At 35.5% G+C, this 18,159-nt stretch overlaps 1 protein-coding gene across 22 annotated transcripts in view; it reads left to right on the forward strand.

The window, feature by feature from the left end:
• Window positions 1-18,159, forward strand: part of ARHGAP32 (Rho GTPase activating protein 32) — a 256,016-nt gene that overhangs the window by 114,217 nt on the left and 123,640 nt on the right. For 4 of the 22 annotated variants that reach the window (XM_057747413.1, XM_057747416.1, XM_057747418.1 and 1 more), the window contains one exon: window positions 4,570-4,739. The exons of 16 other annotated variants lie outside the window; for them this stretch is intronic. Coding sequence is in view for 2 of the 6 variants with exons in the window: in XM_057747410.1 (XP_057603393.1) it covers window positions 17,462-17,500 (39 nt within the window). In the remaining 4 variants the exon portion in view is untranslated. Of the gene's footprint in view, window positions 1-4,569; window positions 4,740-17,406; window positions 17,501-18,159 lie in introns of all 22 variants that reach the window. 2 more of the 22 variants (XM_057747410.1, XM_057747411.1) reach the window with 1 other exon arrangement.

An 18,159-nucleotide genomic window follows, 5' to 3' on the forward strand; every position in this document is an offset into this window, starting at 1 on the left:
ATTGTAAATGAGATTGTTTCTTAATTTCTCTTTCTGATAGTTCACTATTAGTTTATAGAAATGGAACTGATTTTTGTATAATGATTTTGTATCCTGAAGCTTTACTGAATTTATTAGTTCTAATAGTTTTTTGGTGGTGGTGGTGGAGTCCTTAGGGTTTTCTCTGTATAATATCATGTCATCTGTAAATAGTGATAGTAAAACTATCACTTTCCAATTTGGATGCCTTTTTTTAAATTTTTCTTGCCTAATTACTCTGGCTAGGACTTCCAGTACTGTATTGAATAGATGTGGCAAGGGTGGGCATCCTTGTCTTGTTCCCGATCTTAGGGGAAACTCTTTCAGCTTTTCATTGTTGAGTATGATGTTATCTGTGGCTATGTCAGATATAGCCTTTATTACGTTGAGGTACATTTCCTTTATACCCGCTTTGTTGAGAGTTACTATCATAAATGGATGTTGAATTTTGTCACATGCTTTTTCTGCATCTATTGAGATGATCATATGATTTTTATCCTTTATTTTGTTAATGTGGTGTTGATTGATTTGCAGATGTTGAACCTGACTTGTATCCCTGGATTAAATTCCATTTGCTCATGGGTGTATTATCCTTTTGATGTATTGTTGAATTTGGTTTGCTAATATTTTGTTGAGGATTTTTGTATCAATGTTCACCAGGGATATTGGCCTGTAATTTTCTTTTCTTGTTGCATGCTTGTCTGGCTTTGGTATCAGTGTAATTCTGGACTTTAAAATGAGTTTGGAAGAGTTTCCTCCTCTTATTTTTCGGAAGAATTTGACAAGAGTTGGTATTAGTTCTTCTTTCAATCTTTGGTAGAATTCACTGGTTAAACCACCTGGTTCTGGACTTTTGTTGATTGGGAGCTTTTTAATTACTGATTTAATCTCCTTACTGCTAATTTGTCTATGCCACACAGTCATTTTTAAGTCAAAACAGCAACAAAAGTAAACCCTAAAATAGGGCTCTATCCTTTTGTGATTTATGGCTTATGATTTGTTTATTACTCTTCATAAATTTGTAGCTGAAACTAAGTTTTTTTTTAAGAAATCTAATTAAAAAGCTATAGAATTTTTCTAAATTACTAAGATTGAAATATTTATTTGCAGTTATTTAACAGTGTAATTATTTAGTAAATAAATACTAGGATCTTAAAAAAATAAGATTATAAACCTTAAAAGAGAGGGGAGTCTTTTAGCAGTTTTGAATATTTTAACTAAAATCATCTTAATTATCATAACTTCTTAGTGTTTTTCCATTCACTTTATTTTTAGTATTGATCATTGCAAAATTCTCAGAATGGAGCCTGTTAATTTTTGAATTTTTTTGTTAGGAACAGTTTCTCACTTCAGTTTCCTTTTCTACCATTAAAATTAATGTATTCAAGGCTCAGGGCTAAAGCAGGTCATAGTGTAGCAGTTGAAGTTATTATTGATAAAATAAAGTCAATGGTCCTGGCTGAAAATGCTCACACATATGCTAACAACCAGAGTCAGGAAAATTGAAACTGGTTATAAATTTTGAACTTCCAAAATATCAAAAAAAAATTTTAAAGGAAGACAAAGTTAATGCTCAGTGTTGTCAGTACTGCATGTACTCAGGCACTTGCTATCCCCCTCCTCTGCCTTCTCTTGCTCTCCCAGCAACACGTGGGTACTAGAGCCTGCGTGCTCTCCCTCCTCCTCTTCCTCCTCCTCAGCCCTCCCCCACCCCTCCCCCTCCTCCTCCTCTTACACACACACTCTCTCTCTCTCACACTTGCACACACACACAGTCACACTCACTCACTCCTGAAGAGTTGGCTCTTTTCCTGTCTTTCGTCTTCCCACCTGCTAAATGTAGGCGTTCACCAGGGTCTGTGCTTTGTCTCTGTTTCTTGACAGTTCTTGACTGTTCCTGCAGATTTCACTGTCATCTCTGTATAGATGACTGCCATGTTCATAGCTCTAGCCCAGTAAGAATTCATTCCCCACTTGAGGGTCCTGTAGAAAACATGAACTACAGATTTTCACTAAATCCCATCTTTCCTCTCCCTGAAATGAGTTGTTTCTTTTTAACTTTACAGTTTATATTAATAACGCTAACTTTATTCCAGTCCCCCAGGTTCAAAACCTTGCATTTGTTATAAATGGTTATATTTCATTTTTCTTAAAAGCTTGATCATTTTGCTCCAGTCACAGTGGCCTTCTTACTTTTTCTCAAATATGGCAAACATTCCCTCACTTTGGGACCTCATATTTGTGCTCTCTGCTCCTGGAAAGTGCTCTTTGTACACATTCTGCAAAGCTCGCTCTTGCTTTGCCTTCAGATCTCTCTTCAGATGTTACTTCATTGCTGCCTTTACTTGCCACCTTAGGTGAAGTAATAACCCTGTCCTCTCTCTTTCTTACCTTAACTTTCTCCGCGGTGCTTGCAAATACTGAATATTTGTATGATTATTGTCTTTCTTTTCCATTAGAGTGTAAGCTCCTTGAGTATGAGGACTTCATCACTATTGCTTACTGTTTTAGCACTTGTGCCAGGCATAGTAAATTCTCAGTAAATAGTTTTTGAATGAATGAAATTGTCATTCTCTGGACAAATTGAACCATTTGTTTCTCCTTGAAAAATGCCCTGAATTTTCCTACTTCTTTATATCATTTCTTAGATATTAATATGAATTCCTTTTTTTCTTTTTCTTTTGTTTTCTCTTTTCTTTTTTTCCTCTTCTCTCTTTTCTTTCTTTTTTTTAAAACAAAAGTGAGGCCATTGGTACATTTTTCTTAGACTTTTCAAAAATACTCCTTGTATTTGGACTTTTTCCCTCTGTATTTCTTGTTTTCTTTTTTTTTAAACTGAAGTATAATTGACTTAAAATATTATATTAGTTTCAGGTGTACAGTACAGTGATTTGATATCTTTATACATTGTGAAATGAACAGCAGGATAAATTTAGTTACCATCTGTCACCATGCAGAGTCATTAACTATAGTCAACCATGCTATACATTACATCCTTGTGACTTACTTATTTTATAGCTGGAAGTTTGTACCTCTTAATCTGCTTTACTTATTTCACTCACCGTGCCATACTCCTCTCCTCTGGTGACTACCAGTTTGTTCTATCTAGGAGTCTGTTTCAGTTTTGTTATGTTTGTTCATTTGTTTTTTGTTTTTGTTTTTTGATTCCACATATAAGTGAAACCATACAGTATTTGTCTTTGTCTATCTGACTTATTTCACTTAGCAAAATACCCTCAAGGTTCATTCATGTTGTTGCAAATGGCAAGGTTTCATTCTTATTTATGGATGAGTAATATTCCTCTGTGTGTGTGTGTATGTTCTTTATCCATTCATCTGTTAATGGACGCTTAGATTGCTTTTATATAGTGCTGCAGTGAACATAGAGGTGCACATATCTTTTGAGTTAGTCTTTTTGTTTTCTTCAGGTAAATACCCAGAAGTGGAATTGCTGGGTCATATGGTAGTTCTATTTTTAGTTTTTTGAGGACCTGTCATTACTGTTTTCCACGACTGCACCAGTTTACATTCCAACCAACAGTGCAAGAGGGTACCCTTTTTTCTATATCCTTGCCAACACTTGTTATTTCTTGTCTAATGCCTGCTTTCTAAAGAGGAATGAGGATTGATAGAGCAGTTGGATTATTTCTTTCAGAATAGTTTTGAGGAAGAGGTAATTTTGGAAGAGGAGTATATTTTGTTTGTCCTTCCTTGGGTTGATGGGTGTCTATTCTATGTGGTACTGAGACTGGTTTCTTTTACCCATCAAGCTAGAAGAACATTTGCAATTTGAATAAAAGAAGAAAAAAGACATTGCAAATGCTCCTTAAATGAATGTCTTTAGCTCTTTTATTACTGTGTGGTGTTTAACAGTGTAGTTTTGACTGATGGCTGGATTTCAATTATAATTCAGAGATGCTGATTATTGTTTAACATGCTGATGTAGAAAATGCAGAAGAGTGGTTTTTTAAAAAAAGAGAAACTCACCAGTAATCCAATTTCCCATAGTGGTGAGATTATTTTAGTATATTTCCTTCATAATTTCTTATAATCAAAGAGTTTTTAATTTAAAATCCATATAAATATGATTTTCCTATATAAATTTCCCCACATTGTTAATTTCAAAGGATATTGCTTTGTTGATATATTTCACTTATGTTTCCTTTTAGTTCATTTAATATAAGCCTTCTACCTTCTTATTAAGGTGCTGCAGTGAAGAGAAAATTGAATATTCTGCATTTTACATTATGGGAAGTGTCATAGGTGAATGAGTTGGCTGGTTTACTGGAGGAAAGAGATCTTTGGAAAAGACTGGCTGGTGGACATAATAAAAAACTTTGCCATGGACAGGGAAAGAAATTGTTTTCCTCCTTGTAGCAGAAAAGAGTGAGGGTCTTGAGAGCTGCAAAATGGAATATGGAATAGATTGTAGCATGCACAGTAAAACACAGGGTTACGCTGGAGAAGGGAGAGATGGCTCTTGCACTGAGTCAGATCTGTGTACTCCCACCAGCTACCTACCCCACCTGTAGAATTTGCGCTTTCTTGCAGGACTTGCCTTCGTGTGAGCAGCGTACTCCTGTGAGGGATGCTTCAGCAGAGTCTTGGGCGAGTACTGAAGTCAGTGCACTCAGTGGAATTCTGGGAGTTCTGGAAGGCAAGAGCTTCTGAGGCTTTGCATCACAGTCCTGGGAAGAGAGCAAGTTTTAATTGCATGAGAGGTAAAGGAGCACTTAAAGCCTGAGGTCACTCAGGAATTTTTAGGGTTTTAAATGTCCACATCGTTAGTATTCGTTTTCTTTCTTTTTTTCAAATTTATGTATTTATTTTTTGGCTGTGTTCGGTCTTTGTTGCTGTGCGTGGGCTTTCTCTAGTTTCGGAGAGCAGGGGCAACTCTTCTTTATAGTGTGCGAGCTTCTCATTGCCGTGGCTTCTCTTGTTGCAGAGCACAGGCTTTAGGTGCTCGGGCTTCAGTAGTTGTGGCATGTGGGCTCAATAGTTGTGGCTCGTGGGCTCTACAGCACAGGCTCAGTAGTTGTGGCACACGGGCTTATCTGCTCTACGGCACGTGGGATCTTCCCAGCCGAGGGATTGAAGCTGTGTCCCCTGCATTGGCAGGCAGATTCTTAACCACTCTGCCACCAGGGAAGTCCAGTATTCGTTTTCTGTTGCTGTGTAAGAAATCTTGACAAATTTAGGGGCTTAAAACCATACCCCATGTATTATCTTACAGTTCTTTAGGTCGAAAACCTGGGCACACTGAACTAGGTTCTCTGCTTAGCGTCTCATAAGGCTGAAATCAAGATGTTGGCTAGGTTGGGCTTTCATCTGAAGACTGAGAAATCTGCTTCCCATATCATTCAGTTTGGGCAGGATCTAGTTCCTCATGATTCCTTCTAGTTCCTAGGTCTTAGGTCCCTGTTTCCTTGCTGGCTGTCAGCAGGGTGTGGAGTGGCGTGGGGACTGTTTTCTCCTCATATAGGCTATGTGAATTCCTTTGCGCTTGGGTACCTTCAAAACCAGTGGCTGTACCTCAAGTCCTTCTCATGCTGTAAATCCTCTTCAACTTTCCCTTTTGCTACCAGCTGGAGAAAACTCTGGTTTTGAAGTGCTCATGTGATTAGACTAGAGACACCCAGATAAGTTTCATACTTTAAGATTAACTGACCTGAGACTTTAATTACATTTGCAAAATCTCTTTGCAGCATTACCTAGGTTAATGCTTGAATGAGCAGGAGGTAGGAATTTTGGCAGGGGTGGGGTTGGGGGCCCTTTTAGAATTTTGCTTAACAGTGTTATATAGTTTTTCTTTGTTATTTATGCTTCATAATATATTTAACATATGTGATAACGTTAGTTGATGAAAATTACAAATATTCAAGAAATTTTAAAACCACTAATACGCCATAAAACCTATTGCTTGGAAGAAATATATGTATACAGTGTGTTGTAATTGGTATTAAATGAAAACTCTTAATAAATGAATTTAATAACTACATAATACCCTATATTACGGAATGTGTTTTGAAATTTTATTAGTAGGACCTTGAGTTTGTTCTATACTCTTCACTTTGATGAATATCTTTATGGTGAATTTCACCTTTTCTTTTTACTATTATGGGGAATTACTTTATCCAAAGACTGTGAGAATCCCTACATTGTCAAAAAGGTTTTGTTAATTCATATAGTAATGCCTGGGGCCTTTTGTGCCATATATATATATATATATATATATAATATATATATATATATTTTTTTTTTTAAGTAGAAATAGAGAATTTTATTTGAGCCAACCTGAGGGTTATAACCAGGGAGACAGTCTTTCAGAAAACACTGAGGATTGTTCTGCCTGTGTGCCATATATTTTCAATCTTAAAAATTTTTAGGGGACTTCCTAGGTGGTGCAGTGGTTAAGAATCTGCCTGCCAATGCAGGGGACATGGGTTCGAGCCCTACTCTGGGAAGATCCCACATGCCACGGAGCAACTAAGCCCATGCACCACAACTATTGAGCCTGCGCTCTGGAGTCTGTGAGCCACAACTACTGAGCCCATGTGCTGCAACTGCTGAAACCTATGCACCTAGACTCTGTGCTCTACAATGAGAGGCCACTGCAATGAGGAGCCTGCACACTACAATGAAGAGTAGCCGCCGCTCGCCACCATTAGAGAAAGCCCATGTGCAGCAATGAAGACCCAACGCAGCCAATAAACAAATTAAATAAATTAATTTAAAAAATTTTTAGTTTTTCATAATTTCTCATTTAAAAAATACCACTGTCTTGGAACTTTTTTCTTCCATTTGCCTATATTAGATGTAGTATGTTTTGTGATAAAAATTCAATTTAAATACTGCAAGTAATGCATTGTGGTAAGTTGCTGCTTCTTTCTTGGTCTGTTTCTTCTCTACAGTGGAATGGCTGAATGAGGTTTCTTGCAGCTCTGTGATTATGTGCTAAATACCTTCCCATACTCTTTTTCATCCTTATTTAAAAATCTGTAATACCCATTAGCATCCTGCTGATACCTGTTAAGGTGGACTTTATAGCATTTGGAGAAGATAGTCACACATGCAGACAATACGGAAGGGGTGGGCATGGTGTGGGGTGTCCTGTGGAAGTAGCCAGGGTTATGGTTTTGTATCAGAGCATAGTGTGTTATACGGATGCTAAGTCACTTTACAGTTACCCATTCAACATTAGAGTTTTATTTGGATTTGGGATCAAGAGAGTTGGCATTTGAAGGATTGTTTAAAGATCTGTACCAGTGGTAGGAATGGGAGAATGTTCTTCTGCATTAGGGAGCATAGAAGCAGACAGGATACGACATTGCCAATTCCTATTTTTGCAAGTTTTCAATATCAAATTATGTTTCCCTGAAATGGAATAATTCCGCCCTATGTGGTTTAACTGGTTCAGATAGTGGAGAAACGAATACTTTCCTTGTCATAGATGACACATTTTTTTCAGACTACATTAGTCTTTTACCAGTGAGGATTTTTTTTTAGCTTATATTTAGCTTGTAAACTCTAGGCCTTAGAGTTTGTTACATGAGTTCTTGTCAAATAAAGTGTGTTCCCTCATACTTATGTAATTAGAGTTTTGAATATAAATTCAAGAGTTTAATTTTTATTCTTGATGAACTGCATAATCATTTTAGTTTGTCTTTGCAACCTGTTATGTAAAATCTCTTGAATTCTGTCACTCAGAGTATTAATATGCCTTTAAGTTTTCTCCTATCTGTAAATTTGATAAATGTCATATGTTTTTGTCTTTTATAAAATTTTGAGAAATTTGGGAATAAAAGAGCCCTATGATCTGCTACCTCCTTTCTGTTGCACAACAACTTGCAGTATAATAGACACTTACTTAACATTCTTGAGTATTTAATCAGCTCTAAATTCCTCTCTTTGTATTAATATTGAATTCCCATTTTAAAACTGTATCCACAAGTATATCATAGAAGACTCAGCTATATTCCTTACTGTAATCTAGTTTCAGTAATCTAGTTTCAGCCTTCTACATGTGTCTGTTGTCATTCTGGTAGCCTTGTTTAAATACTACCACCTGCCCTCCAAAGGAAATGAGTAAGTGTTTCTGCTTAATTTCTTTTCTTTATATTTGTACTGTGTCTTATGCTGAAAACCTTAGTTTTTAATGATATTAACAATTACTAGTTTGCTTTAATCTACTTTTGAAAGTTTCAAGGTAATAATGCAACTATTACTGAAAACAGTTTGTTTCCTTTCATCCCTAGGATATATCATATTTGGAATCCATTACTTTGCATTACTGTCATTTGAAGTAATTCCTCTTTGTGTGCTTAAGCCTCAAGCTTTAAATGATTATGTTCATTTTTTTTTAATTTGGCTTTTGAGTTTAAGAGATTGCGTTCCCCACCCCCATTTTAACTTAGTTTTTACAGATATTTAAAACATGTACATGGCCCTAAAGTCTGAACAACCGAACAAAGCATTCAGAAGCATCTAGCTTCCATCGCTGTCCCTTTGTTCCCCACATGTAAACATTTTATTTTATTTTATTTTTTTTATATTTACTTTATTTTTTCATATTTTATTATTTATTTCATATTGTGAACACTTTAATTGGTTTATCCTTTCTCACTTTTTAAGTATAAAAATTATAATGTATATTTTATATACAAAATGTTTATATTTACCTTCTTTTTAGATAAAGGATAGCCTGTTCTTATATAATGTTTTCTTCCCTCCTCAATATATGCAAAAGTTTACTTCATAGCAACAGATCGAAATCTTACTCATTACTTTTATAGCTGTGACTATTCCATTGTGTGGATGGAACACAGTTTATTCAACCATTCCCTTTTTGATGGGCATCTAGGTTGTTTCCACCCTTTAGTTACTAGAGATAGTCCTGCAAAGAATAACCTTATTCGTATGGTACTTAGTACTTTTGCCATTATAAGAAGAAAATGGTAAAAAAAAAAATTCCACTTATTAAAATGACCTTTTTTTTCTGGCTTAATTTCAGTCGTGCCTTTGTCATGAATCAGGTGGCCATGTTATTGGCTGGTGCCTAAATTCTCTAATGTGTTCTATTGATCCATTTTTCTGTTCTTGGGGAAATACCACATTTAGTTATTTTAATTTTATAGCAAACCTTGTTATCTGGTAGAGTAAGTGTTCCAGCTTTGTTCTTCTTAGCCTTGGCACTTCTGTGTCTTTTGCATTTCCATATACATCCTTAGAATTAGCTCGCCAATTTACACAGATAAATCTGTAGATAATTTAGGGGAAACTGACACCCTGATAGTATTGTGTCTTCCAGTCTATGCAAATGAGATGTGTGTATGTGTGTGATATATTTAGTAATTTACATTTTCTTAAATTTTGAAAAATGTTTGTAGTTCTTAGTGCAGAGGTTTTTCATATAGTAGGTATGTTCCTAGGTATTTGGTGTTTTCCTCAGTTATTATAATTATTGTTGTAGGCAAAAATTTCTTGTTTTAACATTTTATTTTCTGCTTGTTTTTTTTTGCTAATATATAGATACTTACTTAATTTTTGTGTATTTTATACCCAGAGATGTTGATGCATTCTTTTGTTAATACTAAGAGTTTGTAAATTCTGTTGTATTTTATATATGTATAATTTTTATTCCTTTTGCTTTCCATATTGCACTGGTTAGGCACTCTATAATGGTGTTGAATAGATGTGGTAATTGCATGCATCCTTGTTTTCTTCCTGATATTGGGGGAGGGAACTTTAAATATTTCATCATTCAGTATGATGTTCCCTTTTGTTTCTTTCTGGATACTTTTTATCACATTAAGGATGTTCTCTTTTATTTTAGTTTCCTGATTTTTATTTTTTGGTGAATAGGATTTGGAATTTTTTCAAATGTGTTTACTGCCTCAGAGATGATCACGTGATTATTTTCTCCTTTTTTTAGTTAATGTGATGAACTACATTGATTTGTTTTCAGATGTTAAACTGATCTTGTATTCCTGGGATAATCTACCAGGTCTTGGTGTTTTAGCTTTTAAATCTGTTGTTGGTTTTATTTTTCTAACTTTTCATATTCTCTTTAGAATTATTATTTTATACTTCAAGTAGGATGCAGAAACCTTGCCATCATGTAGGTTCCTTTATCTTCCCTCTTTATGTAGTACTTTTTGTAATTATATCAAACTGTTATAATTTTGCTTTCAACTGGTGCATATATATATATATATTTTAAGCTCTTTATTGGAATACAATTGCTTTACACTGTTATGCCAGTTTTTGCTGTACACCAAAGTGAATCAGCTGTATTTATACATAGATCCCTATATCCCCTCCCTCCCACGACTCTCTCTCACCCCCCTGCCCCAGCCCTTTAAGTTGTCACCCATCATCGAGTTGATCTCCCTATGTTATGCTGCAACTTCCCACTAGCTATGTATTTTACATTTGGTAGTGTATATATGTCAATGCTACCTTCTCACTTTGTCCCAGCTTCCCCTTCTCCCCCCCCACCCTCCTCCCCACCCCATGTCCTCAAGTCCGTTCTCTACACATGCATCTTTATTCTTACCCTGTCACTGGGTTCATCAGTACCATTTTTTTAGATTCCATGTACATGAGTTAGCATACGGTATTTGTTTTTCTGGCTTACTTTGCTCTGTATGACAGTCTCTAGGTCCATCCACCTCACTACAAATAACTCAATTTCATTCCTTTTTATGGCTGAGTAATATTCCATCGTATATATGTGCCACATCTTCTTTATCCATTCAAATGTTGATGGGCATTTAGGTTGCGTCCATGTCCTGGCTATTGTAAATAGTGCTGCAGTGAACATTGTGGTACATGTTTCTTTTTGGATTATGGTGTTCTCTGGGTATATGCCCAGTAGTGGGGTTACTAGGTCGTATGGTAGTTTCATTTTTAGTTTTTTAAGGAACCTCCATACTGTTTTCCGTAGTGGCTGTACCAACTTACACTCCCACCAACAGTGCAGGAGGGTTCCCTTTTCTCCACACCCTCTCCAGCATTTATTGTTTCTAGATTTTTTTGATGATGGCCATTCTGATCAGTGTGAGGTGATACTTCATTGTGACTTTGACTTGCATTTCTCTAATGATTAGTGATGTTGAGCATCTTTTCATGTGTTTGTTGGCCATCAGTATGTCTTCTTTGGAGATTCTGTCCATTTGTGGATTGAGTTATTTGCTTTTGTGATATTAAGCTGCCTGAGCTGCTTGTATATTTTGGAGATTAATCCTATGTCAGTTGGTTTGTTGGCAAGTATTTTCTCCCATTCTGAGGGCTGTCTTCTTGTCTTGTTTATGGTTTCTTTCACTGTACAAAAGCTTTTAAGTTTCATTAGGTCCCGTTTGTTTATTTTTTATTTTATTTCCATGATTCTAGGAGGTGGGTCAAAAAGGATCTTGCTTTGATGTATGTCATGGAGTGTTCTGCCTATGTTTTCCTCAAGGAGTTTTGTAGTGTCTGGCCTTACATTTAGGTCTTTAATCCATTTTGAGTTTATCTTTGTGTATGGTGTTAGGAAGTGTTCTCATTTCATTCTTTTACACGTAGCTGTCCAGTTTCCCCAGCACCACTTAATTGAAGAGGCTGTCTTTTTTCCATTGTATATTCTTGCCTCCTTTGTCAAAGATAAGGTACCCATACGTGCGTGGGTTTATCTCTGGGCTCTCTAGTCTGTTCCACTGATCTGTATGTCTGTTTTTGTGGCACATGTATTTTTAAAAGCTTCAGAGGAGATTAATGATTTATAACATTTCTCCAGTTATTTGCCATTTCTTTTGCTCTCCCTTTGAAGGTCCACATTTTACTTTGGTATCATTTTCCTTCTTCATGAAGAACTTTCTTTAGCATTTCTTTGGAGCCGATCTGCTGGTGATAAATTCTCTTAGTTTTTTTTCATCTGAGTATGTTTTTTTACTTCATTTATGAAGGATATTTTCACTTGATGCAGTTTTTGAGTTGAGAGTTTTTACAGCTTTTCATAAATGTTTCTCCACCATCTTCTGGTCTTCTTGATTTCTAATGACAAATCCAATAAGGATTTAAATCCTTGTTACCTTATATGTCTTTTTTCTCTGGCTGCTCTCAAGATACTTATTTTATATTTGGTTTTCAACAGCTTTATTAGATGGTTTGTGGTTTTCTTTGATTTTATTGTTTTAATTTTGCTGATCTTCTTGAATCTGTAAATATATATCCTTCAACTAACTTGTAATATTTTCTGAAATTATTTCTTCACATAATTTTTTTTTTCTGTGCCAGTATGTTTCTTCACCATGGATATATATGGGTCTATTCATATTTTCGATCTTTTAAAAAACTTCTAAGTCACGGGGTTGAGGGGGGCGGGGGGCGAAGGGGAAGCTGGGACGAAGTGAGAGAGTAGCATAGACATATATACACTACCAACTGTAAAATAGATAGCCAGTGGAAAGTTGTTGTATAACAAAGGGAGATCAACTCGATGATGGGTGATGCCTTAGAGGGCCGGGACGGGGAGGGTGGGGGGAGTCGCGGGAGGGAGGGGATATGGGGATATGCATATAAATACAATTGATTCACTTTGGTGTACCTTATAAGCTGGTACAAGAGTGTAAAGCAATTATATTTCAATGAAGAGCTTAAAAAAAAAATAAGTATCTGCTCTTTATATTGGATAATTTCTTTCCTTCTATTGTCAGGTTCCCTCACTCTTTTCTCCTGTCATCCCCGTTCTGCTGTGGAGCCAAGACAGCATATTTTATTTCAAATACAAAATTTTTCAGTTTAAAGTTTTTCATTTGGTCTTTCTTTATAGTTTACATATGTCATCAAGGAATTTCTGTTTTTCTGTTGATTTCAGTATCTGATGTGGCATGTTTAAAATACAGTTGTCTGTTGAACAACATGTGGAACTGTGTGGGCACACTTACATGCAGATTTTTTTCAGTTAGCAAATACTACAGTATTACTCGATCCGTCGTTGATTGAATCTGCAGATGCAGAATCTTGGATATGGAGGACCTGTGTATATGGAGGCCTTGACTGTAAGTTAGACTTACGTTTTCCACTGTATGGAGGGAAGATCAGTGCCCCTAACGCCCACCCCCCACCCCCCCCCGTGTTGTTCAAGGGGCAACTATGTATGTGTATGTATGTTTTAAAGGTTTTGATAAGTCCAACGTCTGTTTCATCTCACGTTTGGCATTTCTTTATTATCTTTTCCTTGGGAAATTGTTCATATTTTACTGGTTTTTGGTGTACGTAGTAATTTTGGACTGTATCATGGACATTTTGAATATTATGCTGTGAGTCTGACTCCTATTGAAATCCTCTGGAGAGTGTTGACTTTTTTATCTTTTCAGGCATCAGCCCAGTTGGGTTTAGATTGAAATTTCTTTCTGGATTTCTTTAGGTGGTGGTTTCAACATCTGTTCAGTTCCATAGTATTTGCTGTACTCTTATCTTTGTTGGGGATTTTGCACACACTGTCTGCTCTCAAATGATGTGTTTCATGGTTTCTCTGGCTGGAAGGTTGGAGCTTTAACCTTTTGTACTGCATGTAGTTTTTCCTGACTGGGGCTGCTGTTAGGTCTAAGTAAAGAGAGAAAGTGAGAGGGAAAAAAACCCCAAGGATTATCCCCACAATCTTTATACAGCAGGGTCCTCTTTTATTGTTTCTCTGTTCAGAAGAATGGGTTCTTCACTTAGGGTTTATGTGCCCATGCTACAGCTGAAGTGCTGCTCTCAGTCCTTGGACCAGGTTGGAAGAAGAAAGGGGAAAAAACTCTCTTGGTTATTTTCCCCACATTTGAGGCATTTCCCCCCTCAAGTCCTCTGGCCAGAAAGCTGGACTTCCCTAAAAGTTTTGGTCATTGTGCCTGTTACTCATATCCTGATTCTGCCTGTCTTTGGGTGAATTCAGGAGGTAATAGGTGGAAAAAAACGAGGAAGTACACCGCCACTGTATTAGTCATTCTTCATTCAGATTTTAATTTTGCTCCCCAGTTCACCTGCTCTCATTAAATTTTTTAGAGTAGTTGCATGTTTCAATTTTATTTCATTTTATTTCCTGTAGAGTTTTTATTGTAAACAGTAGAAGAGACTGGAAGCCTCACATTTTGTTTTGAAATAAGTTTCACTGCATATGGAGTTCTATATAGACAGTTGTTTTAAAAAGCAGTTGAAAGAACTCAGTCCACGTGTTCTGCCTTTCTAATATTTATTCCTGTGAATGTAATGTGTTTCCTTTTCCCCCAGCTGCTGTTAAGATTTTCTCTTTACCAGTGGTTTTCAGCCATTTGATTATGATATGCCTCGTTTTAATAGTGATCATTAACTATTCTAGGCAAAGGTAGAACCAGCTTAAGTTACATAAAAATTTCTTTTGACATTTTTCTGTTAATTCTTTCTTTCTTTATTTATTTAGCTCTTTATTGGAATATAATTGCTTTACACTCTTGTACCAGTTTTTGAGGTACACCAAAGTCAATCAGCTGTATTTATACACATATCCCCATATCCTTCTCTCCTGCGACTCCCTCACACCCTCCCTGTCCCAGCCCTCTAAGGTATCACCCATCATCGAGTTGATCTCTCTTTGTTGTGCAGCAACTTCCCACTGGCTATCTGTTTTACAGTTGGTAGTGTAAATATGTCTGTGCTACTCTTTCACTTTGTCCCAGCTTCCCCTTCGCCCCCCCACCCCCCCAACCTTGTGTCCTCCAGTCCATTCTCTGCATCTGCTTTTCTGTTAATTTTTAATCGAAGTTTTACTCCCTCTTCCCCCTCCTCTGTTTCTTCTTTCACATACTGTAATGACAGCTAGGTTTATTCATGTTGTTTCATGTGTTAATAAATACCCTTTTTTCAAGGACAGCATTCCATTTTATAAATATACCATAATTTATTCTTCGGCTCATACATATTTGTGTTGTTTCCATTTTTTGGTGATTGTAAGTGAAGCTCCTGTGAACATTTATGTACATGTCTTTAGGTATACATATGAGTAATTTTTTGGGGAGGTGTCTATATTCAAGAGTGTAGTTGTGAGATCATTGGATAGTTGTATATTTAGTTTAGTTGTATGTTTAGTAGGAATTATCAAACAATTTCTCAAAGTAGTTATAGTATTTTGTACTCCAACCAGCAATATACGGGAGTTTCACTGACTCACATTTTTGCCGCCGTTGGTATTTTAATTAGAAAAATTTTTTGACTCTTTGGAGAGTGTGCAGTGTTATCCCATTGTGGTGTTATTTTGCATTTTCTTAATGAGTAATGACATTGAGCATTTACAGTTATTGGCCATTTGTTATCTTCTTTTGGGAAAAATCTGTTCATATATTTTGCTATTTAAAAAATTGGAGTGTCAGTTTTTACTTTATTGTAAGGAGTTTTTTTAATATTTGCTAGAGTGTGTTTTTAATTTTGATGCCATTGAATTTACTAATTGTTTCTCTCATGAGCAGTACATTTTTGTTTCCTTTTTAAGGTATCTCTCTTAAGGTTTATTTTTCTGTGTTCATTTTTATTTTATTAATTATCACATTGAGTGAATTTTCACCTTGAATGACTTTTTTGTATATTGTTGAAGAGGAGTTTCAGGATTTTTTCCTATTTTGCATACTTTAGAAACTTGTATCAGTCTTATTTATTGACAGTACTGTTCTTTTGAATTCTGGACTTTATGTTATATCTCATTAATTTGTTCATCCTTACTCCAGTACCACACTGTCTTAAATTACTCTTGCTTTGTAGTAAGTCTAGAAGTCAGTAGATGTAACACCTAGAATTTCCAGGTTTACAATTTTAATGGAAAGCTACTAAGTATCTTGATATATTATGTCACACAAATATTACTAGCTTTAATTTAAAAAGCATTCTTTAGTCTGAAAAGTGTAAAAATACAGAATATAAGAATAAATTATACAAAATAATGCAGATGCCTGTTAAAATTAAGAAATTATGTTCAACTCTTTTATTAAAAAAGATGAAGTAATTTTATCAGATAGACAAAGATAAAGATTGGTAATACTTAGTGTTCATGAGGTTGTTAGAAAATAGGCACATACTCCTTTCTGGGAGATTATTTAGCAATGTACATCAAAATAGTAAGAGTAAATATTTTTAACCATAAAAATAGAGCTGTTTAAATGAATAATTTAATTTTATTCATTTAGACTTTCATAAATATTATTTATTAGCCAGGAGAATTAAAAAATGAGAAATAAAAGTCTTGATTTGCTTTCCTGGGGTAGTCAACAGTAGTTTCTTTGAGTCTTTTCCTCGAATGATACTAAATTTTAGTGTTGTAGTGGGGGGGTTGGAGTGTCAGATAGTAATAAAATATGTACACATATCACTCCATTGGCTCTTGCTCAAGGAAGTTATCCTCTTGATGAATGGAAAAGACTTTGATTAAAGAATTATACAAGGCAGTTTGCAATAAAATATGAATAAATATATAATGCTTCAACTTGCTGTATATAGGGTGAGTCCTGTGGATGATTAAAAAAAATAAAATATCAGAATTTGGTTAACTTATTGGGATAGGCTTAAATGGTAGGTAGATTTTAATTGCATTTTGGAGATAGGGCTATAAACAGGAGTAATGAACACATGACTTACATTATACAATGAAAAGAGGTGTAAAACTGAACATGGGGAGAAGTGAGGAGATTAAAAATAATTATTAATTCCCTTAAACTTCTTGGAGCACATTGTTTGTGCCTGTTGCTTGTAATTCAAGGCTGAATGAAACTCTCTAGCCTTTTAGGAAGTCAGTATATTGTTGGAGATAGATACGTAGGGAATTTAATTGTAAACAGTGGGTGCTTTTATGAATATGGTATATGTTCATTGCCTCTGTTGTCTCTTTAATTTTCTGTTGATGAATGGCACTGTTTCTGTGAAGTTGATATAAATTCTATGTTGGAAGCGTAAATAAGTGATGGTTATAACACAAAGAAATAGGGAAAAATGTGTGCTTTCTAAGAATGAATGTTACTTAATGAATATTTTCTAGATGAGAACTTTCTTAATTTTTGATTTAGAGCAACAGAATAAAATGGCTCAAGCTAGGTGCTCTCAGTAGAAATTTAAGAAAATTTATTTTATTAAAAAATAATATGTAGGTGAAAAGGTTAGTTTATCAGACAGTAGAGTAATAGTACTATATTTTCCTTTTAATTCTGTATTCTGAATCTTAAAAGAATTAATGATACCACTTTTTACGTTTGGGACTTTTCTGGGCTATTGGAAAAGGTTGCTGGACAAAGCATACATGGTTACAGGCTTGTTGAACTGTTGGTTCAAAAATATTTTCTCAAATCCTCTGAGGCTTCTTGGACCGTTGTTCGGTTCATTTGCCTAATTATTACCATTTTGTCTTTTTAGGCAGAGGTCTTCCTGTCAGGCCCATTTGGATAGCCTGTGAACTTACCTTTGGATCATGTTTCTACCTACAGTCCAGTCAGTTGTGGTTGCAGAGGTGTGTGATCCATGGTGTGTCTCCCCATGCATCATAGGCCTGGCAGGCTTCCTCATTTTTGCCTTGGATGTGTGTTAGGGACAATGGACTATCTAGCACAGAAAGCTTGTTTGTAGAAGACAGTTAATATTTTAATTTTCAGTCTACTGAATACAGTCATCACTATTTACCAACCGGGGCCAGTGTACCCTTTTTTAACTCTTTCAGTTTTAAATTTTAAGTCCATTTATGAATGATGTACAGAACAAATATTGAAAAACCATTTTGCTAGAAATTTTAATATGAATGTAAGTAGAGCAGACCTCATTATGTCAAGTGAATTTTGGTGCACAGACATCATAAAAGCTGAAAGAATGTTGTCACACATTATTTTAGCAAAACAAGGTGATTCAGGTTGCTGTTGCAAATTTTGTATGATAAAGCCCTTTCAGTTGAATGATTAATTGGAGGAAAATACCATATTTCCTTTTTGTCCTTAGAAATGTGTTGCTCACTTCTAATTTTTAACAGATGTAATCATCAGTCTGAGATGTCATATGTGTGTGATCATCGTCACCAGCATTATTAGAGTCTGGAGTGCTGCTCACTGTCTCTTTGCATCCATCCTTTGATGTGTCTAGTCATTGAAAAAATCTTTGTCAGTTTTCTATTCTTTTCTA

The sequence above is a fragment of the Hippopotamus amphibius genome, chromosome 9 (assembly GCF_030028045.1).
Source record: "Hippopotamus amphibius kiboko isolate mHipAmp2 chromosome 9, mHipAmp2.hap2, whole genome shotgun sequence".
In the NCBI taxonomy this organism is placed as follows: Eukaryota; Metazoa; Chordata; class Mammalia; order Artiodactyla; family Hippopotamidae; genus Hippopotamus; species Hippopotamus amphibius.